Source organism: Bufo bufo, chromosome 4, assembly GCF_905171765.1.
Source record: "Bufo bufo chromosome 4, aBufBuf1.1, whole genome shotgun sequence".
Classification (NCBI taxonomy): domain Eukaryota; kingdom Metazoa; phylum Chordata; class Amphibia; order Anura; family Bufonidae; genus Bufo; species Bufo bufo.
This window is the reverse complement of record NC_053392.1, coordinates 327102978-327130538: the sequence shown is the minus strand read 5'-3', so window position 1 is coordinate 327130538 and position 27561 is coordinate 327102978. Positions and strand designations below refer to the sequence as shown.

The 27561-nt window shown below is 41.7% G+C and overlaps 1 protein-coding gene across 1 annotated transcript in view; it reads right to left on the bottom strand.

The window, feature by feature from the left end:
- The window catches only part of GRIK2 (glutamate ionotropic receptor kainate type subunit 2), a 1085136-nt gene that overhangs the window by 590102 nt on the left and 467473 nt on the right, over positions 1-27561 (bottom strand). Inside the window, exon 5 of the mRNA XM_040428804.1 lies at positions 18116-18169. Within this exon, the coding sequence (XP_040284738.1) occupies positions 18116-18169 (54 nt within the window). The remainder of the gene's footprint in view (positions 1-18115; positions 18170-27561) is intronic.

Below are 27561 nucleotides of genomic sequence, written 5' to 3'. Positions count from 1 at the left end.
GTTCTTTAGACATCTATGTGGAATCAGCTGACGATGGTGTAAAAGGAGTGTGCTTCTTCTTGACGCTAACATGGACCTGTAAGGCTGAGTTCATACTTGAGTTATTTGGTCAGTTTTGGCCCCGTGACTGCCCAAATAAGTGAAGTATGCTGTGATTCTAAGAGCGACACCTGTCATCTGCGTGTCATACTGACTCACAGTATTATCTCACTACCATAGCAGACTCCCTATGCATGTAACTGCATCGCACAGTGTTCTACGCCACTATGAAAGCTCTCTGCTGCCAGGAAATAGCCGTTTTTAATGCGATTCGCCACAAATAAATTCGGATCAAAGCAAATTTTTTATTTTTATTTGGTGAACCGACCGAATCGAAATTTTGAAAAATTCGCTCATCTCTAATGACAACTGATATGGTATCAAATTCACTTGTCACTTTTACAAAAATAGTAGCTACAAGATAATAGACAATTGCAATATTTCTGTATGTGAAAAAAATCAAAACAAAGCAAAACAGAATAGAAATACCCAGCTACTGCATCTGATTTACTAATTAGAGATGAGTGAATTTCTAAAAAAAAATTGGTTCAATCAGAATTAATTTGCAGCGAATCGCGTTAAAAAACAGCTATTTCCTGGCTGGATCTATCAACGTCTTTATAGTGGTTTAGAAAACCGTGTCTTGCAGTAACACACATAGGGAGTCTGCTGTGGTAGTGAAATAATACTGTGAGTCAGTATAACATGCAGATGACAGGCGTCACTCTTAGAATCACTGCACACTTCACTTATTACGGCAGTCACGGGGCCAAAACCGACCAAAAAGCTCAATTATGAACTCAACCTTACATGTCGATGTTAGCTTCAAGAAGAAAAGTTCACCTTTTACACCATCGTCAGCTGATTACACATAGATGTCTACAAAACCTGTTCTATTAAACGCTTATACAAGTAGAGCCCCCCGACAGAGTGGAGAGGGTGTCAGCAGTAAGATTGTGCTGACGTCACTGATTATTTTGCCCTTCCTCTGATCCGTCAGAACAATAACCCCCAAAAACGCATCCTGTCTGTTGAGCATCCGCCTTCACTCGCTCAGCATTTGGTCAGTTATCCATCAGGAGTGGATCCAAAACAGAGATGACACATGAATTTAAAATTTACATGTTTTCAGATTTTTGCACCCACTCCTGCTTTGAATACTAAATCATAAGTCAATTCTGATGGGACTATACAGGCATTAGAGCTGCTACACAAACAGGATCCGTTGTGCGTCTCATTTTTCCTTCCTTCTGAAAGATCAGAAGAAGGGTCAAATAAATGATGAGGAACAGCATGATAAGTTGGCACTCCTCTTTTCAGCAACTCTAAACATAGTGGGATCAGACAGATTCTTAATAAGCACTGGCTGATTTTACAGAAGGACCCTGTATTGGGTAAGGACATTTTGAAGCAACCAAACATAACGTTTTGAAGAGCTAAAACCCTAAAAAATCTTTTAGCCCCTTTATGTCTGGGAATAGCACAGAAGGGTGCTATCCAGATATGGTCCCCTACAGAAACTGTAGAAAAGGGTTATTTCAAATGTGGGGTACGTAGATGTAAATGCTGCGCGATGATCCAGTGTGTGACTGGGGAGATCCATATATCAGAGTCAAAAAACAAAATTACGTTCCAACACCATATGACCTGCGGCAACCCCAACATAATATATTTACTCCAGTGCCCTTGTGGTTTAAACTATGTTGGCCAAACAGCACAGACATTACGGGAACGAATGAACGAACATCGGTCCAATATAAATAGAAAAATTACTACCCACAGCGTATCATGCCATTTCGCCACGACACACAACGGAAATCCGGCTTGTTTGAAAGTGATCCCTCTCGAGCATGTGCCCTCCTCTTTTCAACAACTCTGTTTGAAAGAGATGTTCTGGATCTATCAACTCAACACACGCTTTTTGGACTAAACAAATCATTTGAATACGTTAATTATAAAAATAAATAAAAAACTGTTTCAATTGATCAGACCTATATAATAATTTATTCCCACTATGATGATTACAAGGATGGATACTGTGCACACCCTTTTAAACTCAATATAGGTGCAGCCCCTTTTTCCTAAAGGTTTTTATTTCCTTAGCAACCCCTTCATATGTTCTTCTTTTATCTATTTAATTCAGGTTTCCACATATATATTTGAGTTCTATCTATTTTAATCACTATAGGTCCATCTAGATATGTGTGTATTTATATGTCTCTCTGTATGTGTACAGTATATGTATATATATATATATATATATATATATATATATTCATAGACACACAATGACCTTTATTTGGCACATAATACTATAGGAAATTTAATTTTTAGTATAACCTTCTTAATGTCTATTATTAATTTAATCATCTTCTTTTATCATGTCCTGATTATTTATAGGATTTGAGTATATATATATATATATATATATATATCTATCCGTATGTGTGTGTATATATATATATATATATATATATATATATTTATATATACTCAAATCCTATAAATAATCAGGACATGATAAAAGAGGATTAAATTAATAATAATGGTTTGTAGAGTGAAACTAAATCGCACCTCCTCATTCCTATACTATTGACTACTGTATGTAATAAGCAGCATTTCTTATGATAAAACATGGCTATACAGCGGTTATATCAATCATTTGCTGTGCACTATTAAGAGGCATTTAGTATACAGTTTGATCAAAGAGCATAGGCCCACTTACCGCGACAAGGTCGCCTCTTGTTAAGTGGGAACCTACTCTAACCGTAGCGCAGTGCCGTGTGGCGACCACCGCGTCTCCACACTGCTCCAGCAGGCAATGGGATCCAGCAGCCAACCAGTTACCCCGCTATACAGCGGAGCCACCTAGGCCTCGGATCCCACAGCTCCACCAGCACAGCACAGAAACAGCGACGGCCGCCATCCTGCGCCGCATGTGAACTGGTGCTAAAGGATCACCTGTTCACAGCTTCTCAGGAACTCCAACTGAGATGTGGTAGGAATTAAAACCCTGTGCAGACTACTGCTAATTTAAATAAAGAGCACCTGTGCCACATGGGGAGGAGTGCTGACATAGTATGGGGGAAAAAAGGACTATAGAGAATTAAATAATGGTTTGTAGAGTGAAACTAAATCGCACCTCCTCATTCCTATACTATTGACTACTGTATGTAATAAGCAGCATTTCTTATGATAAAACATGGCTATACAGCGGTTATATCAATCATTTGCTGTGCACTATTAAGAGGCATTTAGTATACAGTTTGATCAAAGAGCATAGGCCCACTTACCGCGACAAGGTCGCCTCTTGTTAAGTGGGAACCTACTCTAACCGTAGCGCAGTGCTGTGTGGCGACCACCGCGTCTCCACACTGCTCCAGCAGGCAATGGGATCCAGCAGCCAACCAGTTACCCCGCTATACAGCGGAGCCACCTAGGCCTCGGATCCCACAGCTCCGCTGTATAGCCATGTTTTATCATAAGAAATGCTGCTTATTACATACAGTAGTCAATAGTATAGGAATGAGGAGGTGCGATTTAGTTTCACTCTATAAACCATGATTTAAATTAATAATAGACATTAAGAAGGTTATACTAAAAATAAAATTTTCTATAGTATTATGTGCCAAATAAAAGTCATTGTGTGTCTATATATATATATATATATATATATATACACACACAGTGGATATACAGTACAGACCAAAAGTTTGGACACACCTTCTCATTCAAAGAGTTTTCTTTATTTTCATGATTATGAAGGCATCAAAACTATGAATTAACACATGTGGAATTATATACATAACAAACAAGTGTGAAACAACTGAAAATATGTCATATTCTAGGTTCTTCAAAGTAGCCACCTTTTGCTTTGATTACTGCTTTGCACACTCTTGGCATTCTCTTGATGAGCTTCAAGAGGTAGTCCCCTGAAATGGTCTTCCAACAGTCTTGAAGGAGTTCCCAGAGATGCTTAGCACTTGTTGGCCCTTTTGCCTTCACTCTGCGGTCCAGCTCACCCCAAACCATCTCGATTGGGTTCAGGTCCGGTGACTGTGGAGGCCAGGTCATCTGGCGCAGCTCCTCATCACTCTCTTTCACGGTCAAATAGCCCTTACTTTCAAAGTTTTCCCAATTTTTCGGCTGACTGACCTTCATTTCTTAAAGTGATGATGGCCACTCATTTTTCTTTATTTAGCTGCTTTTTTCTTGCCATAATACAAATTCTAACAGTCTATTCAGTAGGACTGTGAAAACCATTTCAGGGGACTACCTCTTGAAGCTCATCAAGAGAATGCCAAGAGTGTGCAAAGCAGTAATCAAAGCAAAAGGTGGCTACTTTGAAGAACCTAGAATATTACATATTTTCAGTTGTTTGACACTTGTTTGTTATGTATATAATTCCACATGTGTTAATTCATAGTTTTGTTGTCTTCAGTGTGAATCTACAATTTTCATAGTCATGAAAATAAAGAAAACTCTTTGAATGAGAAGGTGTGTCCAAACTTTTGGTCTGTACTGTATATATACAGTATATACACTGCGTGCAGAATTATTAGGCAAATGAGTATTTTGACCACATCATCCTCTTTATGCATGTTGTCTTACTCCAAGCTGTATAGGCTCGAAAGCCTACTACCAATTAAGCATATTAGATGATGTGCATCTCTGTAATGAGAAGGGGTGTGGTCTAATGACATCAACACCCTATATCAGGTGTGCATAATTATTAGGCAACTTCCTTTCCTTTGGCAAAATGGGTCAAAAGAAGGACTTGACAGGCTCATAAAAGTCAAAAATAGTGAGATATCTTGCAGAGGGATGCAGCACTCTTAAAATTGCAAAGCTTCTGAAGCGTGATCATCGAACAATCAAGCGTTTCATTCAAAATAGTCAACAGGGTCGCAAGAAGCGTTTGGAAAAACCAAGGCGCAAAATAACTGCCCATGAACTGAGAAAAGTCAAGCGTGCAGCTGCCAAGATGCCACTTGCCACCAGTTTGGCCATATTTCAGAGCTGCAACATCACTGGAGTGCCCAAAAGCACAAGGTGTGCAATACTCAGAGACATAGCCAAGGTAAGAAAGGCTGAAAGACGACCACCACTGAACAAGACACACAAGCTGAAACGTCAAGACTGGGCCAAGAAATATCTCAAGACTGATTTTTCTAAGGTTTTATGGACTGATGAAATGAGAGTGAGTCTTGATGGGCCAGATGGATGGGCCCGTGGCTGGATTGGTAAAGGGCAGAGAGCTCCAGTCCGACTCAGACGCCAGCAAGGTGGAGGTGGAGTACTGGTTTGGGCTGGTATCATCAAAGATGAGCTTGTGGGGCCTTTTCGGGTTGAGGATGGAGTCAAGCTCAACTCCCAGTCCTACTGCCAGTTTCTGGAAGACACCTTCTTCAAGCAGTGGTACAGGAAGAAGTCTGCATCCTTCAAGAAAAACATGATTTTCATGCAGGACAATGCTCCATCACACGCGTCCAAGTACTCCACAGCGTGGCTGGCAAGAAAGGGTATAAAAGAAGAAAATCTAATGACATGGCCTCCTTGTTCACCTGATCTGAACCCCATTGAGAACCTGTGGTCCATCATCAAATGTGAGATTTACAAGGAGGGAAAACAGTACACCTCTCTGTACAGTGTCTGGGAGGCTGTGGTTGCTGCTGCACGCAATGTTGATGGTGAACAGATCAAAACACTGACAGAATCCATGGATGGCAGGCTTTTGAGTGTCCTTGCAAAGAAAGGTGGCTATATTGGTCACTGATTTGTTTTTGTTTTGTTTTTGAATGTCAGAAATGTATATTTGTGAATGTTGAGATGTTATATTGGTTTCACTGGTAAAAAGAAATAATTGAAATGGGTATATATTTGTTTTTTGTTAAGTTGCCTAATAATTATGCACAGTAATAGTCACCTGCACACACAGATATCCCCCTAAAATAGCTAAAACTAAAAACAAACTAAAAACTACTTCCAAAAATATTCAGCTTTGATATTAATGAGTTTTTTGGGTTCATTGAGAACATGGTTGTTGTTCAATAATAAAATTAATTCTCAAAAATACAACTTGCCTAATAATTCTGCACTCCCTGTATATATATGTATTAAAAATGCACCTGGAGTCAATCATGGACGCAGAACCACACACAACTGCTGCACAATACAAATGCACTATATAGAAATTATATTATAGGTATATCACACTCCTGCATAAATCAGTTTTTTTTGGGGGGGCAACTGGTATATCACACCAATTTCAATTAGTTGTTCCAATAGTGTTTGTCCCTCTGTATAGCTACGGTATTTCAGCAGAGCCGCACACAACTGCTGCAGAATACAAATGCACTATATAAAAATTATATTATAGGTATATCACACCCCTGCCTTAGTCAGTTTTTTTGGGGGGCAACTGGTATATCACACCAGTTGCAATTAGTTGTTCCAATAGCGTTTGTCCCTCTGTATAGCTGGGGTATCGCAGCAGAACCGCACACAACTGCTGCACAATACAAATGTACTATATAGAAATTATATTATAGGTATATCACACCCCTGCATCAATCAGTTTTTTTGGGGGGAAACTGGTATATCACACCAGTTGCAATTAGTTATTCCAATACCGTTTGTCCCTCTGTATAGCTGGGGTATCGCAGCAGAACCGCACACAACTGCTGCACAATACAAATGTACTATATAGAAATTATATTATAGGTATATCACACCTCTGCCTCAATCAGTTTTTTTGGGGGCCAACTGGTATATCACACCAGTTGCAATTAGTTGTTCCAATAGCTTTTGTCCCACTGTATAGCTGCAGTATTGTAGCAGAACCGCACAGAACTGCTGCACAATACAAATGCACTATAATATACTTTCTATGTTAGAAAGTATATTATAGGCATATTGCACCCCTCAGTATGTCACACCTATAGATAGCACACCTATACCAGTCCTTAAAATACTTTTGTGGCCTTATTAGCTAGCGTTTGGTGTCCCTAAGGCCCCTTTCACACGGGCGAGTTTTCCGCACGGGTGCAATGCGTGAGTTGAATGCATTGCACCCGCACTGAATCCGGACCCATTAATTTCTATGGGGCTGTTCACATGAGCTGTGATTTTCACGCATCACTTGTGCGTTGCGTGAAAATCGCAGCAAGTTCTATTTTGTGCGTTTTTCACGCAACGCAGGCCCATAGAAGTGAATGGGGCTGCGTCAAAATCACAAGCATCCGCAAGCAAGTGCGGATGCGGTGCGATTTTCAGGCACGGTTGCTAGGAGACGATCGGGATGGGTACCCGATCTGTATTATTTTCCCACATAACATGGTTATAAGGGAAAATAATAGCATTCTGAATACAGAATGCATAGTACAATGGGGCTGGAGGGGTTAAAAAAAATTAAAAATAATTTAGCTCACCTTAATCCACTTGTTCGCGCAGACGGACCATGTGATGAGCATAGTGACATCATCAAAGGTCCTATTCCTCACAGAACAAGACAGAAGAGATGTCGGCTGTGCGAACAAGTGGATTAAGGTGAGTTAAATTATTTATTTTATTTTTTTAACCCCTCCAGCCCTATTGTACTATGCATTCTGTATTCAGAATGATATTATTTTCCCTTATAACCATGTTATAAAGGGAAATAATACAATCTACACAACCTTGAACCCAAACCTGAACTTCTGAGTTTTTTATCACGCGCGTGCAAAACGCATTGCACCCGCGCGATAAAAACTGAACAACTGAACGCAATCGCAGTCAAAACTGACTGCAATTGCGTACCTACTCGCACGGGTTTGCCGCAACGCATCCGGACCTTATCCGGATACACTCGTGTGAAAGAGGCCTAACAGTCTGTCCCTGCTCCACACAGCAACTTCTCCCTACACTGGCAAAAGACTGAATGTAAAATGGCGGCCAGATCGCTTTTTTTTTATAGGGTGTCCATGTGCTGAAACGTCTCAATTGGCTGTCCTGTCCCACCTGATGGATGTGTCATTGGTCAAAGTTATGCACAATGCAAAACAATATTGTGCCGGCGGACATCGCCATATGTTTGCCTGTTCGGCAAATCGCGAACGAGCAAAGTTCACCGCAAAACGACCGCTGGGCGAACCGCAAGGCCATCTCTAGTGCTCAGGTGCTCGAGTAGAACACCTCGGGATGCCCGGGTGCTCTACAGAGCACCCAAGCACAATGGAAGTCAATAGGAGAACCAGAGCATTAAACCAGGCAACCCTGCTTTGAAGAGTGACGGTTGTCTGGTTCATAGGAAAAGGTCAGAAATTGATGAAAACACCACTGAAATGGATCAGGAACAGCATGGGGAGGATGTCTGGATGCATCTTGGACTCCCAGTTTGCTGCTTGGAACGATGTTGTCCGAGTAGTACGCCGCTTTTACAGACTGACAATAATACGCAAAAAAACAAAGATCAAATCGATTTTAGAGGAAAAATTGTTAGGAAACATTCTTTCCTGTACATTTACTTGTATATAAAGTGCAAGTGCTGCCAAAAATTTCAAGGAAGAGGCACTCCGATACAACCTGTATATCACATAAAGGAGGGCCTCATTCACATTGTGGTACAATTGTTCAAGTAGTGGGACTCCTACACTCATAAAGCCTATGCACTAAGTGAAAGGGCTGCCAAAAATTGCAAGGAACTGGCACTACAATACACCCTTTATTACACATAAAGGAGGGCATCATACATAGCCTTACTTGAAAAATTATGATTGATGGCCTGCTGGTGATTTTCAAAAACTATTGGAGCAAGGGCCTGCTGATCTGACCATCTAAAACATTAGCGGTGAGGGCCTGCTGCTGATGTGACCATCTAAAACATTAGGGGTGAGGGTCTGTGTGATACAAATGTGATATGAATATTTAAGAATGAGTAAAATATTGGTGATTGACACTCAAGTAGTCATGAAACCTTAGTTAGTATAGCCATGTATATAAGTGGAAAAGTACTGAGGGTACTGGAGTTCAGGAAAACAAAGAAGATTCTCAGGCATTGTCACAAATCAGGAAAACAAGTTATTGTGCATGAACACATGAAGTGTTCATAATAGATTTTTCTCATAAGACTTTTCTCATAATAATACTTTTCTCATAATAAGACTTTTCTCTCTGCGCATGATCAAGTAAATATGATCATGCGCTTACATGCCCAATCACGAGTTTATGAAATCATACTTGCTTATAAAATGAGGGGGGTTTCCACTGGGAATTTGGGATTCATTGAAGACGTGGCAGACGTGCCTTGAGCTGTTCCCAGATTCTTCCCCGTGCTGATTGTTGGAATCCCCCAATCTGTGGGCAACGGGAAATTTTTGGAGCAATTTTTCCACAAGGACCTTCTGGTGTTGCACCATTTTGCTCAACCTCTTCACTACAGGAATGAGAGATGAGAAGTTCTCTTTGTAGTGGGGGTCGAGAAGGGTGAACAACCAGTAATCGGTGTTGGCCAAAATGCGTATAACGTGAGGGTCATGGGAAAGGCAGCCTAACATAAAGTCAGCCATGTGTGCCAGAGTCCCAACAGACAAGACTTCGCTGTCCTCATTAGGAGGATGATTTTCAATCTCCTCATCCTCTTCCTCCTCTTCTACCCATCCACGCTGGACAGATAGAATAAAACTTCCATGGGTACTACCCTCTGTAGTGGAGGCAACCATCTCCTGCTCCTCCTCATCATCATCCAATTTGCGCTGAGAAGACAAACTGAGGGTGTTCTGGCTATCACCCTGTGTAATGTCTTCCTCAATTTCCACCTCTTCCACATGCAAAGTGTCCACCTTAATTGTGAGCAGGGAGCATTTGAGTAGACACAGAAGTGGGCTGGTTACACTGATAATAGCGTTATCGCCGCTCACCATCTGTGTTGATTCCTCAAAGTTGCGTAAGACCTCATGGAGGTCAGACATCAATGCCCACTCATCGCTTATGAATAGCGGAAGCTGACTGCAAAGGCGACAACCATGTTGCAGCTGGTATTCCACTACTGCCCTCTGCTGCTCACAGAGCCTGGGTAACATGTAGAATGTCGAGATTCAGCGCGTGCTCACGTCACACAACAGTCGGTGAGCTGGCAATTGCAAGTGCTGCTGCAGCGTTGCCAGACCGGCGAAAGCTATCGATGACTTGTGGAAATGGGCACACACGTGGTGCACCTTCACTAGTAGCTCAGGCAAATTGGGGTAGGTTTTGAGAAACCGCTGAACCACTAGGTTGAACATGCGGGCTAGGCATGGTATGTGTATGTGTCTAGTCCCTTATCCCCTGACACAGCTCTGTGGCGGTGTGCTGTTTGTCACCTAAGCCGATCAGTTTAAGCGCGGTGTGTTGCCGCTTCCCCACTGCAGTACAACACTGCTTCCAGCTACTGACTGATGTCTGACTTGTGCTGCATGATGATAATTCAGAGAAGGAAGTGGAGGAGGAGACAGAGGAAGAGAAGTGGGGGTTGGAGCCACTAGCGTATATGGTCGCAAAAACCCTGATGTAAGTAAGGCCCGCAATCCTTGGCATCGGTAGCACCTGTGCCATCCCAGGGTACGACTTGCTCCCGGCCCCCACAACGTTCACCCAGTGTGCCATCAGGAAAATGTAGCATCCCTGGCCAAAGACACTTGTCCATGTGTCAGTCGTTAAGTGGACCTTACTAATAACTGCGTTGGTCAGGGCACGGGTGATGTTACAAGACACATGCTGGTTAAGGCTGGGACTGCACACCATGAAAAATATAGGCGGTTGGGGACAGAGTAACACGGAATGGCCACAGCCATTAGGCTGCGGAAAGCCTCAGTGTCCACAAGCCTAAATGGCAACATTTCCAGGGCCAGCAATTTGGAAAGGTGCACATTTAGTGCTATGGCCTGTGGATGGGTGGCTGGGTATTTGCGCTTTTGTTCAAAGGCCTGTGGTACAGAGATCAGTATGCTGCGCTGGGACACAGAAGTGGATGTGCTAGCTGATGGTGCTTGCAAAAGTCCAGGTGCATGGCGGGAGGCATCCGGGCCTGCGTCTTGGACAGGGGATTGGCCAGCACATAACACAGGGGAAGAGGAGGCAGTGGTGTGATCCGCAGACACTTATTGTGGACCCAGGTGTTCGGCCCACCTAATAGGGTGCTTTGATGCCATGTGGCGGATCATGCTTCTGGTGGTGAGGTTGCTAGTGTTCACACACCTGCTCATTTTGGTACAGCACAGGTAAATGACAATACTTTTATCTTCCACACTTTCCTCAAAAAGCGCCAGACTGCGGAACACCTACCCCTTGGCAAGGGAGATTTTCACAAGGGGGTGCTCCGGGGAACAATTGCGGGCCTGTTTGATGTTGCCTGCCTTCTCCCTTTTGCCACAACACTGCCTCTTCTAGCCTGTTGCGGTGCTGCGGATCCCTCTCCCTCTGTACTGCTGTCTTCGCTCAGATTGCCACCTTTCCAGGTTGGGTCAGTGACTTCATCATCCACCACCTCCTCTTCTACTTCCTCACTTTGGTTATCCTCCTGACTTGTAGACCTAACAACAACCTCAGTTATTGACAACTGTGTCTCATCCTCATCAAGAACCTCTTGAGACACTAATTGCGGTTGACTTATTGGCAACTGTGTCTCATTATCATTATCTACCTCATGAAACACTAATTGCCATTCCCCACCATCATCTTCTTGTGACTGTGGATGCACAGTAGTTTGGGAATCAGGGCACAAGATCTCCTCATGTCCCTCTTCAAGCGGGCTTGTCGAGAGGCCCAAATCAAGGAATGGCGATGAAAAGAGCTCCACGGAATATCCGAGTGTGGGATCACTTGTTTGCCAAGACTCTCCATGGTGGGAGGAAGGAGGATCAGGGTGAGGGTTCTGTTGACCAGACTCTTGGCTACTGAGACTGGACTTTGTGGAAGACAGGGTGGTGCTTAACCGACTGGAAGCATTATCTGCTACAATCCAACCGACCACCTGGTTGCACTGGTCTGACTTCGAGAGTGATGTCCTGCACCGCACTGAAAACTGGGACAATAAACTAGGTATTGTGGATGAGTGTGTTTCTTGTGCTCTGGCAGCAGGCACAGTTTCACAGCGCCCAGCACCATCAGCAGCACGGTCACTTCCACGTCCCTTAGTGCTCGCCTTGGAGATGTAGCACAGATAATGTTGCTGTCCGCAGCGTCTATGAAAAAAGTACACTGAATGTCAAAGATAATTTTCGGATGCGCAAACATTATACAGGAGGTATAGTGCAAGTAATGTCGCTGTCACTATCGGCTAATAAAAACTTACACTGACTTAATGTCATTGATATTTAGGATGCACAGATGTAGAATAAAAGATGTGGCAGAGGTTATGTCACTATCAAAAGAGGCACTAACAATTGCACGCATTTTAGCACAGGTTGCGCTATTAATATATATTGCAGCAAGATGCAACTATAGTCCTTAAAAAGACTTTTGGATCTCTAACAATTCCAAGCAATTTAGCACAGGTTGCTCTAATAATTATATTGCTGCCAGATGCAACAATAGTCCTTAAAAGGACTTTTGGGCCTCTAACAAGTTTTTTCACTAAAATATTACTATTTCACTCCCTACATTATCTGTCCCTTCTTAAGCGCCGCTCTCCCTGACTAATACTGAGCCGAACACATGTCATCGGGTGCTATATAGCACCCGATGACGCGTTCTGGCCAGCCAATCACTGTAATGCCAGTAGCGCATTACAGGGAGTGCCAGTACCTCCGCGCATGTTTATTGGCTGTGTAGCAGGCAAAAAATATGTTGGGAGGAGACTCGAGAAAAATTTGTGTTTGGCAGAGCATGCTCACCTAACACTACTGATGAGTAGTTTCTTCACTATGCGGGTAAAGAAAGCTGCTCATCAGCGACTCTAGACTCAGGCTGCTGGTGCTGCTGTCACTTGCGACGAAGTAGAAGATCCAGTCAACCAATCAAGAACCGCTGGGTTGCTGGTCACGACTGCTAGCTGACATATGGACCTGAGGCATCGGGAAGAAACCCCTGCTGCCACGCCCCCTTACTTTGCTGCGACCTGTGCCTGCACCAGAATCATTTACGCCTCTGACACTCCCCTATGCAGCGCCTGCCACTTCTCTGTCTGACATACTTTTAGCTGAACTAAATATATTAAAAGCAAATTAAAACACCCCTAAAAGCGCCAAATATATTTTTCTTTTTTTACTGAGATAGGCAACTAAAGGATTTGAAATTGGCAATGAAACGATTTCAGCGTAAATAGCAGCAAAAGTGAACTGCGTATATATTTCTCGTATTTGTCAAAAATAGGCCACTAAAAGATTTCTAAGTAAATAACTGAAAAAGGGAAATGCTAATATTTTTCTCTTTTTCTCTAGAAATATGACAATAAACGCTTTTAGCGCAAATAACACCAAATGTGAACTGTGTCTATTTTTCTCGTATTGTAGTGAAATATGACAATAAAAGCTTTTAGGGCAAATAACAGCAAATATTAACTAAGTCTATTTTTATCTTTTTCTCTAGAAATATGGCAATAAACGCTTTTAGCGCAAATAACACCAAATGTGAACTGCGTCTATTTTCTCGTAGTGAAATATGACAAGAAACGCTTTTAGTGCAAATAACAGCAAATATGAACTTAGTCTATTTTTCTTTTTTTCTCTAGAAATACGGCAATAAAAGCTTTTAGCGCAAATAACACCAAATGTGAACCGAGTTTATTTTTCTCGTATTGTAGTGAAATATGACAAGAAACGCTTTTAGCACAAATAACACCAAATATGAACTAAGTCTATTTTTCTCTAGAAATATGGAAATAATTTTTTTTTGCGCAAATAACACCAAATATGGACTGCATTTATTTTTCTCGTATTTATAGTGATTACAAGAAACGCTTTTAGCGTAAATAACACCAAATTTGAACTAAGTATAGAACTAAGTATATTTTTCTCTAGAAATATAGCAATAAACGCTTTTAGCGCTAATAACACCAAATGTGAACTGCATCTATTTTTCTCATATTGTAGTGAAATACAACAAGAAACGCTTTTAGCGCAAATAAGAGCAAATGTGAACTACGTTTATTTTTCTCGTATTGTAGTAAAATATGACAAGAAACGCTTTTAGCGCAAATAACAGCAAATATGAACTTAATTTATTTTTCCATTTTTCTCTAGAAATATGGCAATAAACGCTTTTAGCGCTAATAACACCAAATGTGATCTGAGTACATTTTTCTCGTATTGCAGTGAAATACAACAAGAAATGCTTTTAGCGCAAATAAGAGCAAATGTGAACTGCGTTTAGTTTTTTTGGAATTGTAGAAAAATATGACATGAAATGCTTTTAGCACAAATAACAGCAAATATGAAGTTAGTCTATTTTTCTCTTTTTCTCTAGAAATACGGCAATAAACGCTTTTAGCGCAAATAGCACCAAATGTGAACTGCGTTTTTTTTTCTCGTATTGTAGTGAAATATGACAAGAAACGCTTTTAGAGCAAAAAAAAACAAATATGCACTAAGTCTATTTTTCTCTTTTTCTCTAGAAATATGGCAATAAACACTTTTTGGGCAACTAACACCAAATGTGAACTGCGTTTATTTTTCTCTAAGATGGCCACCGTATTTATAGGGCTGTGACATCACCTGGTTGGCTGCTGATTGGCTGCATGCATGGCATTATGGGTCATCCCGCCTTCCAACAGATCCTTGCCCTATGTCCTCACTCGTGTAGCTGCCATTTTAGCCGCCATTGTAGCCAACTAGCGCCATGTTAGGAAAAATTGTGATTCGTTACTACGAAGTGCGAGAAAATTTGCATTAGTTCAGAATATCATTTTTCCTGAAATTCAGAACAAATTCAACTTTCTCAGCTTCTATTCGCTCATCTCTACTTATTACCAACATTTACTGTGAGCTGTAAAATGATGATAATTATCATCAAAACAATCTAGTCAAGAACCACCAGCCTCAAAAATCATGGACACATCTTTTTTTTTTTTTTCATGGACACAGGAAATAAGTCATCTATTTTTATGGTCTGTCCAGAAATAGGTTGGCTGAAAAAGCTCGCTGTCCGTACAAATTTCATTTAGAGGCTAGAACATGTCCCTTCACCCCATGACAAGTGATAGATATAACGTTAGTGGTGAGTGCTTAACTCTGCACAGGTCTCATATAGCTACACATGTGGACAAAATTGTTGGCAAAACATATTTTGGCCCACTTCTTGTGAGCAAACTGCTCCAACTGTCTCAGATTTAAAGGGTACCTTCTCCAGACTACGTGTTAGCTCCTTCCACAGATGTTCAAAACGATTTAGAACAGGGCTCACAGAAGGCCAGAAGAAGTGCGATAGTACGCGCGAAACAGCCGTAGCCGCTATCATCTGCAATAGTGTGTCCGCCCCAGTATCCCGTCTGTTATTATCCTCACGAGAAAAGAATAAAGAATAACTATTTTGCTACTTCGGTGAATGTACTTTCTCTACATTGTTGCAGTCCAATGCTTTTCTCTTAGCCATTCTTGTATGTTTTTACCAGTGTGTTTTGGGTCATTATCCTGTTGGAGGACCCAACACCTGTGACTGAAACCAAGCTTTCTGAAACTGGGTGGCATATTTTATTCCAGAATGCTTTAAAAGTCTTGAGATTTCATTGTACCCTGCACAGATTCAAGACGTTCTGTGCCAGATGAGCAAAGCAGCCTCAAAATATAACTGAGCCTCCTCCATTTTTCATATTAGTACAGAGTTCTTTTCTTTGCATGCTTCATTTTTGCATCTGTGAACATAGTGCTGATGCGACTTGTCTCATTTATCCAAAGAACATTCTATCAGAAGCTTTCTGGCTTTTCAATATGCATTTTGGCAAATTCCAGCCTTGCTTTTTTATGATTTGCTTTCAACAGTAGTTTCCTCCTTGGTCGTCTTCCATTAAGTCTGCTTTAGCTAAGACAGCGATAAATGGTGTGATCTCACAGTGATGTATCTTGACCTTGGAGTTCACTTCTAATCTCTTTGGAAGTTGTTCTGAGCTCTTTGGTTATCCTTTGTATTATCTGCCTCTTCAATTTTTCATAAATTTTCTTCTAGTGGCCACATCCAGGGAGGATGGCTACAGTTCCAAAGACCTTAAACTTCTGAATAGTATGTGCAACTGTAGTAACAGGAACAAATAGTTTGGAGATGGTCTTATACCCTTTATCTTTAACATGTTTGTTTATAATTTTCCTTCTAATTTAAAACAACTTTCTCCTTAGCTTTAACCCTTTAAATGGGCAGACTGACTGAAGACACCTATGATGCTAATTACAGGACACATTTTAGTTTAACATGTCCCTATGGTCAAATTATTTTCAACCTTTTCTAGAGTTACCATCATTTTTGTCCAGTCTAGGTTCATTAGTTTTTTTAGTTTTTTTTTATGATTCTGTTGAACCACAATTCAAATGTAATATCTGATTTTCATTAGCCTATTTTCAGTAATTTATTCATTTATTGCTACATTTGTCAGTTTCAAGTTATTTCAGTGACCAATGTGGGTTTTCCCACAACAGAAGGGTACCTACCAAAAATGTTATCCACACATGTGTGTATTGATGAGAAAATAGAAAAGTTATGGCTCTTGGAGTATGACAATAGAAAAAAAAATTGATATTTAATGGTTAACCATGCAAGGTATGAAACTATGCCAGAGCTAAAGTTAGACTTTAGATTAACTAGGGCAATTTTTCAATTTACAGCCCTAGCCAGCATCAATATACTTAGGGGTTCTCTCAATTCAACAAATGGCATTTATCATGTAGACAAAGTTAATACAAGGCACATACTAATGTATTATGATTGTCCATATTGCCTCCTTTGCTGGTTTGATTAATTTTTCCATTGATTTATACTACATTTTCAGGGGTTATGGCCACCACTGCAATTCAGCAGCAGTGGCAGCGCTTGCACACTATAGGAAAAAGTGCTGGCCTCTCTGGTGCCAGGAACTATGGGAGCGAGCATGGCACTCATGTGTGGCAGCTCCTATCCCAGCTACCTTGTATCTGCAGTGGCCCGTAACCCCTGGAAACAAACAGTGTATAATGAGAATGAAAAATTAATCAAACCGGCAAGGGAGGCAATATGGACAATCCCAATACATTAGTAAGTGATCTGTATCAGAAAGGTTTTCCAAGACTTTATAACTGATGACCTATCCTTAGGATAGGTAATCAGTATCTGATCAGTGACAGCCCAACATCCTGACCCCCCACCAATCAGCTGATTGAGAACGTACCAGCACTCCAGTGAGCAACACGGCCCTCTCCATGTTCACCAAGCACTGGACCAGACATAGTATAGCGACTGTGTTTGGTTTGGTGCTCAACCCCATTCACTTCTATGGGGCTGAGCTTCATCTAGACCATGTGACCGATGAAATTCTTGTCACTCAACCTGGGAAAAGCTGAGAGAATGCCGTAGCACACACAGGAGTGCCAGTATCTTCTCAAACAGCTGATTAGCTGGATTCCCAGGTGTCGGACCCCCACCGATCAGATACTGATGACCTATCCTGAGTTGAATTAAAATTTTAAGTAAAAAAATGTCATAGTTAGTAAAATGGATTTAATAGGGTCATATGACATACTAAAGCTCTGTAGCTATTGGCTGAAGCTTCACCTTACAGACTCCCCACTCTGTCCACCTCCACTTCATATAAAAGCAAATCGGTCAAGTGATTTCTGTTGCTCTGAGAGTGTGATGAGGGAGAGAAGCTGTGCTCTGTAATTTATATAGGTTCATATGATTTGTTGAAGGATTTCTAAGAAAATTCTAACAGGGCTCCTAGAACAGACAGTGAAAGTCATGTTATCCTGTGTAGGTAGGATAAGCAGGACTCTCATTGTCTCTCATAGTAGTCCTGCCATGACATACTCTGATTTTTCTCAGAAATAGTGCTAAAAAGTACATTATTTAACCTATATATCACATTGGTATTCCCTATGTGCACACACATCACATACAAATACTGATTCTGAAAGGCCAAATACTTTCTAGGAGTTTTACTTACCAGAGTTGTAAAAATATAATGGTAATATTCTGTCATCATTCCCATTGCCAAAGCCTGTAGGATAAAAAAAGAACATTTATTCCACAACTAACTCAATAAAATATTAGGTTTTTCAAAGACTGGAAAAAAGTTAAAGGGTTTGATTAGTAAAAGTTGGGATAAGAAGAAGGAGATAGTATAAAGTAAAAAAATAATCATTACTTGGTTTTTGAAATTGCCCACTGCTCCAGTATTGCTATTCTGGTCCTCCTTGCCAGTGGGTTGTCAACAACATGTGACTGCTGCAGCCAATTATTGGCCTCAACAATATATCTTTGAGTCCAGAAAATGTATGCAGTGGTTAGGTGTTGTCTACTTGACATAATTGTCTGCAGTCCTCTAAACAAAGAGCATCAGAGAGACCCTGGGAGAGTTGAGCAATTCAGTGTCAATGATGCCTACTTTGTAATGTCCTGCTTGTTCCCTAATTTTGGGTAATATATGCAGTATATGTCTATTATACATATATGTACAATTTGGCTTTACAATAAGACAAGCTGCTAGAAAATATCTAGAAAATCTTACCAATGTATTTAGGAATTTTGAATAAAAAGTAGCTCTGCCACTGACAACTTCTTTTAGCTGACTATAAAATTAAATGAAAGGTTGCTCACTGCTAGACTTCTGCAATATTAATAACTTTATAAATAATGCATACTGAAGGCTTTAAGCAATGCATTTTCACAATAGCCTAAGCATTTTTTGTAAGTAAATAGTTTTGGATATTTACAACATTCTAGGGGATTTTAAGTACAGCAGAAGTGTAAATATAAATTTAGTGTATTTTATTTCAAAATATACATTTACTTCCCAAGATCCTTGAAAAGTAGCATCAAATCAACAAGTAAACATAACATATTTTATCAGCAATTAAAATATGCATGAAATATAAATGAAAAATACACGTTTATTCATCAATTTGAAGAAGACACGTTTTATAAAAATTGGCTCTAGAAAGTGAATAACTTTGAAGAATATCCTTCATTGACTTGTTTTGTCCTTAGTTTTCTTTCACTTTTAGGTGAATTTAGCTGGGTTAACAAAAAAATGTATTTCAGCTCACCTCTGTAGCTCACAGATCCATTACATGCATGGCAACCTAGAGAATGTGTGTTAAGTCCAATTGTATAAAAATCCCAGAGTTGATAAAGATTCCATTCAAAATGTCTTCTTTATTGAATGCACATAATAAGTGGTAAGCGAATAATTAAAAAGTTCGATTTAGCTGCTTCACCGAATTTTACAAGAAAATTTGCTTTAAGAATTACTTTGTCACGAAGTAGTGGGAGCAATGACAGGGAGCAGCAATTTCGCCTCTCCCTGTCATTGTACCTCTCAGATGCAGCATTCATACATGATCGTGGCATCTGATATAAATGAGGTACGTATTAAAAAAAAGGAGAAAAAAAGAGAGGTTATCCGATTCCTTCTAAGGGCTCAAAAGAGTGCCCCTGGAGAAGTGGAAGGAGGTGCCAACAAGACTGTGACCTGTGTGTGGATGTACGGAAGATGTAGAGACAAGTTGAAGTTTCTGCTTCAATTAGTGTTAGCAATACTTAACACTCAATCATAAGAGTGAATAAAAGGTATATCCTATACCAGGGGGTGGTGATAATGTCCAGACAAGTGTCCAAAACCACACTGATATAGGTGGAAGAAAGGAGCACCAAACTTCTATTCATAAAACATAATATGAGTGGTGCTGAGAATCGGTAAGTAATACTTGCAATATTGTTAGAGTAAATAAACCCAGGTGGTCACCATAACCGGGAATAAAGATTATGTGAACTGGACAACCAGTAGATTATTGTGCCCAATTAAAGTTAAACAAGAAGATGGAGGAGAAAAAGGTGGAAGTAATAGGGTCTATTTAAAATCTGCGATAAAAAGTATGGTAGATTGTGTAAATTATACACACATATAAAGTATAAAAACAATCATGTACCAAGTATAAAAGAGGAAATTGTGATTTTCCACTCACTTCACTAGGGGGTCACCTCCAGGATAAGCTCAAGACACCTGGGTGGGCCGGCCGGAATCGCTCGTACAATGGTCGAGATCCAGGTAAGAATGCCAGGTCTGCAATCAAGGTGGAAAAACAGTAGCCGGATCCTCAACTGCTCCTGATGAAGGGGGTATTATATAGACCCCCGAAATGCGTTGAGCCGCATATTAAATTGCACAATAAAGAGAGATTTGCATGAAGTTGAGGATCCGGCTGCTGTTTTTCCACCCTACTTACCTGGATCTCGACCATTCTACGAGCAATCCTGGCCGGGGAGGACCCACCCCAGGTGTTTTGAGCTTATTCTTTTATGTTTTATGAATAGAAGTTTGGCGCTCCCTTCTTCAACCTATATCAGTGTGGTTTTGTCCACTTGCCTGGACATTATCACCACCCCCGGTATAGGATATACCTTTTATTCACTCTCATCTGATATAAATAACAGTGTCAAATTTAAATTTAAAAAATCATACTTACCTGATCTATTTGCTTGCGACAGGCCAGACGCCGCCATCTTGCTTGAAGATCTGCAGCGAAATCTTGCACGACCTGTAATGTCACACCTCACCACACATGGGATTTCAGCAGAAATTTTCAAGCAAGATGGTGGCGACTGGCCCGTAGTGAGCAAATGGATCAGGTATTTTTTTTTGTTTTTAACACTATTTCAGGTTAAATCGACTCACTACCATGAAGTACGAGGAAATTCGGCTCAGTGGAGAATCGAATTTATCCTGAAATTCGGATCAAAGAAAATTTATCTCTATCTTTTTGGACATAAAAATCACACTATGAGAGGGACAATTTGACACTGATGTATACGTTAAACCCACAGATAGAAACACACTTTTGAGATTCGACAGTGCCCATCCTCGTGCTATGGTCAAGTCACTTCCTTTAAGTCCGTTTTTACGTGCTAGATGGATCGTGAGTGACGAGCAGCAATTGGATGTTACATTGAATAACATGAACAGGGCCTTTCAAACAAGAGGTTTCCCTAATACTGTTTTGGATTTACATCGAGCTGCTGCCCGGACTCGGGACCGAGTGGAATTACTTGAAAAGAAATACATTAAATCTACTTCTCATAGGATTCCATTGGTAACTACATACACTGAAGAGAGTCATCATATAAGAGAAATAGTCAATAAGCATTGGCCTGTCCTTAGAAGTGGATACACTAACATTGAGGAATTTAAATCTCTTCCTCTGTTATCATATAGGAGACCTAATAACTTAAGGGACAAACTTGTACATACTGATGAGGGTTCTCAGAGAAAAAAATTACAACGTTTTTTGCGTACCCATAAAATGGGCTGTTTTCCCTGCCGAAAATGTATCAATTGTCGTTATATACATAAAGGTGAGACTTTTGTTCACCCTTTCACTGCCAAGGAGTACAAAATCAGACATTTCCTGACCTGTGACTCTACCTTCGTTATATATGTTCTGGGGTGCCCCTGCAACTTGTTATATGTAGGGCGAAAAGTCTTTAGAATTCAAAACTAGATGTAATCAACACAGGTACACCATCTGAAAAAAACGGATGGACCTTCCCGTTTCAAAACACTTTATTGAGTCCGGCCATAAAGAGAATGACTTAAAATGCATGTTAATAAATCATATTCCAATCTCCCGGAGGGGGGGGTTAGGCTGGGTTCACACCTGAGCGTTTTACAGCGCGTTCCTACGCGCTGTAAAACGCTCAACAGGCAAGAACCAATGATCCCCTATGGGCATGGTTCTCACCTGAGCGTTTTACAGCGTTGTAACGCGCTGTAAAACGCTCTACGCCCCAAGAAGTACAGGAGCTTCTTTGGGGCGTATGGTCGCGTGTTCCCGCACATAGACTTCCGGGAACGCGCGACAATGGGCGTTTGCTTGTTTCCCTCCGCGAGTCTGTAAACGCCCGAAAAAGAAGCGGATACAGAGCGCAACAGAGTACGCTCAGATCTGAACCCAGCGTAATAGGAATTTATTGTTGATGAAGTGTGAATTATACTGGATTTCTGAATTGAATACACTCAAACCGTATGGATTAAATGTGGAATTTAGATCGTGGATTCTCAATTAATTTTTTTTTTTTCTCCTTCTCCGCCCCTCCCTTCCTCTTTCCTTTTCTTCCCTCCCTCCCCTTCTTCCCTTGAGGAATGAATTGGTGATGTTCTGTTGCAATTATAATTTGACACTTTTTAAAATTTATTTATTATTATTATTATTTTACAACATGGGTCCGTCTTACTATTAACGTAGTGTGGTTCCCATGCTTAAAATTGGGATAGGTACTTATCCTTGTGGATCGCTTGCTGTCTAACCAGTGTGGTCTCCACTGGTCTCCACTGGGTAACTCTGATCAGTGGCCCCTGTGCTATTAGCTATCTATGGGGTCCATTGGCTAAGAGTTGTTCCTTCCCTTTTTTTTTTATTTCAGTTATTATTTCTTCACAATATAACAGATAGTATGTATGTTCGTTCTCCCTGACCAGACGGCTATCATTGCTGTCTAAAGAAGTGGGGCTTAGGGTGCTGCTGCCGCCACACCGATACCCTCTGTATATCTTTTCATGCTTGCCCCTTTACCTCCCTCCTCTTTCTTTTTTTATATATTTAGACAACATTTGCTAATGGCTTAAATAACATGCACCCCGTTATATTTGGTTAAATTTTAATTTCTTAGTTCTTTATTTTTTTCTTCATTCATGTCAATATATAGAAAAATACATATATACTTATCTGCTATATTGCAGTTTTCTTAACTGGACTAGACTTTTTGGTATGGGCTCACTTTGGAAATGCGCTTCAGCAAAGCACGATCATGTGATTTTTCCCTGTGGTCCCGTGATAAGGGGCATCTCCAGGATCTTTGAGTATTATCTGGTGATTTAGCACTAACATACTAAGGACCTTCTGGATGCTCAGGCGCACTTGCTCCTCACACATTGGGTCACATGAGATAGCTGCTGATGTCAGTTTGTCATGTGATCGGATGCTTTTGCTGACATGCGCATTTCGAAATGGAAGACGCTCAGGCTGTACTGATCCCCCATGCTGGTTAGTGTTTACAGTTTGCCCTCATCGCTCACTGATGTTTTTAATCTAGGTCACTTTGTGTAAGGGGTAGCTCTCTTTCACTGGGTTCACAACCACATACTTCTTCATTGACACCAGGATTTAGGGCCAAACTGTGCTTTATTGTGGAACACGGCATAACAAAAAACATACAAAGCCAAAATTTAAAACGCCTTGCCCGTCTGGGCTCTACCTAAACACATAGGTTTCCCTGACTCACCTCTAAGTACTGCTTAGGGTCAGGGTCTCAGGCTCCAAGCCTTAGCAGGTTCCGCTCATCAAGCATCAGTTCACACAGGGGAGAGATCAGGCTTTGCATAGCCTTATGGCCCCTCAGTCTTCCTGACTGAGAACACATACAGAGCCTCTGCTCCAGGTTCACAGACACTCCCCCTATACTGACACACTGAGGTTGGATTTATGCCGGACTGATTAGGGTAGGCTTCACCTGCGCTCACCTCAGGCATGAGGGAATACCCATGCTGGAAGGGTGTGGACCGGCAGCTCCCACTACCAAGCCTAACTGCCAGTCCAATTAAAATCCAGCCTAGAATACAACGTAAACAAAACCGTCTCAGCAAACTATCCTTTGCTGAGATCACTGCACACTTCTGGATTGTAGTTATCTCACCCAGCTGAGGTATCTGGTTGAGATATACATGCCCCCTTGCACTGTACGCCTTGCCACATATCCCCCCTCTTCTTCAGACCGGAGGTCTGAGCATTCTTTCCCATCATACCATGCCCTCTGGAAGATGTGGTCAGTGTCGCCTTTTTCCCTCTATTCTGCCACCCCAGGCTAGCAGAGCTTGGTCTTTCACAAACACAAATTTTCTACCTAGTAGATGATATATAACGGACTCTAGTGCCCATCTAATGGCCAGATACTCTCTTTTTTTCTCTTTCACGAGCTACGATTATATGCTCTCACACTCTCTGATCTCGCTCTTTTTGTTTCTTTGTTTCATCAACATATTACATCTTTCTTTTTACTTTACTCTCAGCGTTTCAGTCTTGGCTTCTGGAACTTCTTTCACAAGATATTTTTTTTCCAATTGACCGACTCTCTCTTTAACTGCTCTGGCTCTCGCATATGCTCAGGTTCTTTCTTGGACTGCTGCCGTTCTTGGCTGAACTGTTCACAAAGTTGTTCCCAGTCATGGTCGTGTCCGAGCCCTATCTCCTTTGCTTTGCAGATCTCCTTCAGCAGAGCATGCTCATCACCGCTCACTCCTTTTAAATGCATCTGGTTCATTTTTTTCTTCTTTTCTGCAGAGGTTTCCTCAGGTTCGGCTTCAGTTTCAGAGTCTTCTGCTTCTTCAGTGGCTTTTCCCACTTCGGTAGACTCTTCTCCAGCCTTATCCTCGGTCTCTGCAACATCCGATGATTTCTCCCACTCCAACTCACTGGCCTTAGCTTCTTCAGCCTTTGAGTCTTCTTTGGAGTCTTCCTCCATATCAGCCACATTTCCTGGTTCACAGAACTATCTTCCATCTTCTCTGCCTTGACTGACACCACGATCTCCAGACCCATTCTTAACCAGCTCTAGCTTAGACTTCTCCAACTCATAGACTTTCTTCCCGACGTCATCCTTTGAGCTCATGAGATCTTCCATCTCTGCTCTGAGTTGCCTGTTCAGCCTGTCAAATTCATCTCGCTCCTCAAGTGCTTCTTCAAGGGCTCTAGCCAAGGAGAGGGCCTTCGTCTCCTTCTCCCGAGCATCATTCTCCGCTCGGTCACATTCTTCGACAAACCGGGCTGAGGATGTTTTTCTCGTCAGCCAGGAGCTGGTCAAACTTCTTCTGTTTCTTCTGCAACCTAGATACAATTTGTCTCTGGTGGTCCAGGTCCACCATCTGATCACGCAACTCTTGATCAAGTTGAGCAATCCTGGCTTCCAAATGTCTTTTCTCCTCCAAGAGAGCAGATTTTACTGAGATGCTGTTTGCGACTTCATCAGCCAGTTCATCTCTTTCCTGCTCCGCATGACTTCTGGATTGCTCAAAAGCTGCAAGATCCTCTTGAAGTTGTAGAAATTCCACTTCTATTTGTGACTCTAGATCCTTTAGTTCATGCATCTCTTTCTGAGTCTCCTCCTTTGACTCTTCTGGAGTTTTCTCCACTTGCTCTGCAAGAACAGGTAGTTCCTTCTCTAATGTATCTAGGGACTGTGCGGAGCGGGCGAAAACATCTTCAAGTTTGCAGCCGTACTGGCCTGCCAGGCCTAGCTGGTAGTGAGCCTCTACAAGCAGTCGGTCATGCTCTTCTACACGCTCTTTTTGGTTGGTCAGACCTGCCAGGAAGTCTTCCACTGCCTGGGTATAATTCTCAGACCCAATGCTGACGTCTCCCCACTTATCTCTCGTCACGTCAGGTATAACTGTCGTCTGGTCGTTACTAGCAACTACCTTAATTTTGCAAGACCTTGACATGGTAGTTTCTCTCTCTGAGTTGCTATCGGGTCACAGCACATACGTCATATATACCGCTCGGGTCATTATCAATCCTGACCTCTAGGGGCACCGATGAGCCAAACCCAACATTGGACATTTCCTTATTAAACATAGAACACTGAAGAGACTGCACACTCTCCTCTGGTACGTGTGGTACATACGCTACCCGTGCCCCACTTTCCCACACATTTATCACAGTTGGTTCCCTCAGCTGTGTGCCCTTAACATTTATTAGCATTTCTACATCATTTACATTTTTACCTACAGGGGGTACTTCTCCCCTGTCCACAACCTGCAACAGAAAAAGCATGTCATCATCATCATGACATATTTCACATGACATCACATTTTCATTATGGAACTCCGCAAACTTGGTACAATCACCTTGCACCTTATCAGCACCATTGTTTCTTATGGTCACTTCATTTAAAGGGCTAGGTACCAGTTCTGCAGGAGATTTAACACTGACTGCAGAAGTGTTTCCACTTCCCCACAAATCATAGAACAAAGGAAAATTACGGTCCAACATTCCCTCATGTATGAGCACTTTTGCATTACCAAGATCATCAGTCTCAGTTTTCACCAGGGTCTCACCCTCAGTGAGGACCACCGTATAGTCCGTAGTATCCGCATAATTGTCCCAAACATTTATCATTCTACCAGTCTCAGGTTTTACTATCATGCTACCTCTTACCCGGGCTAGCATGGGATCTCAGATTTTCCCCACCCCAAATCTAGCTTTGGTCACAGGCTCCTTGGGCAACATAGTACCCTTCTCCCCTGTAGATTCCTGTGAGGGAGCGACCTCAACCGCAACAGGCTTACCCGCATGTTCAGATACTGCATTTTCTACATGGTCCCACACTTTTGAGACAGTTTCTCGCCTCGGTGACATATCACCCACCGGCCCAGCAGATAGAAACTGCTGCCGTCTCAATGTCGGAACGATCTTACCAATTGTAGTCACGGATTCAGCACTCACAGAAGATGAAGTTAATCCAGGAATATCTCCAACACGGTCATCACCCTTAATACAGTAGTTGACACAGGAAACACCTTGGCCTTAACTCCAGCCTTTTTCAAGACAGTCACTCCATCCGCACCCTTTAGGACTTTGCGCACACGTGCAGGAAACATAGGATCTCCTGAGAGCCGCACCGCTCTCCATCTATTTCTATTCCCGACGGTTGCCCTTGGCAATGGCACACATCTTTTCCTCTGGAACTCCAGCCACACAACTCAAAGCCTTTTCTCCACTCCATAGCTGCCAGAAGAACGGAAAGTCTTTTCCCAGTACACACTCCACTCTCAGGGTCTTACATTTCAACACCTCCCACTGAAAAGAGCCATAGTCCATTGCAAAGGTCAGAGTCACGGTGGTATCTGTCTCTGAATTTCCCTTTATGAACTCCAGGACATCTGGCTTAACACGGGACACTTGTTGGCGGGAATCTAAAGTGACCCACAGCGGGAGTCCCCCAATCACCAACTCGCAGGATCTTTCATATATTTCATAAATTCTCCTGGTCAACCAATCATCCATTGCACCGGGTGGATTCCCCTTCACTTGCTGGGGTTCAGCCACAGCAGACTCTTTTTTCCGTGCATTGGCCTGCATAAACTGCTCGGCAAGATCCTAAAACCACCCCATAGCAATAGGCAGTCTGGTAGCAACAGAGTTCACTTTTAATCAGAGACCACACCCGGAGGAAAAAAATAATATATATTTTTTTTTTTTTTCCACAGGTCAGTTTTTTTTTTTTTTTCTGGGCTTCTGGCCCTTTAAATCCCTGCACAGATGTTCCCTGCACCACAGCAAAAATTATCCACAATAGCACGAGCAGAACCTGCTCCACTGAACAAACAGGCTTCCGGCCCTT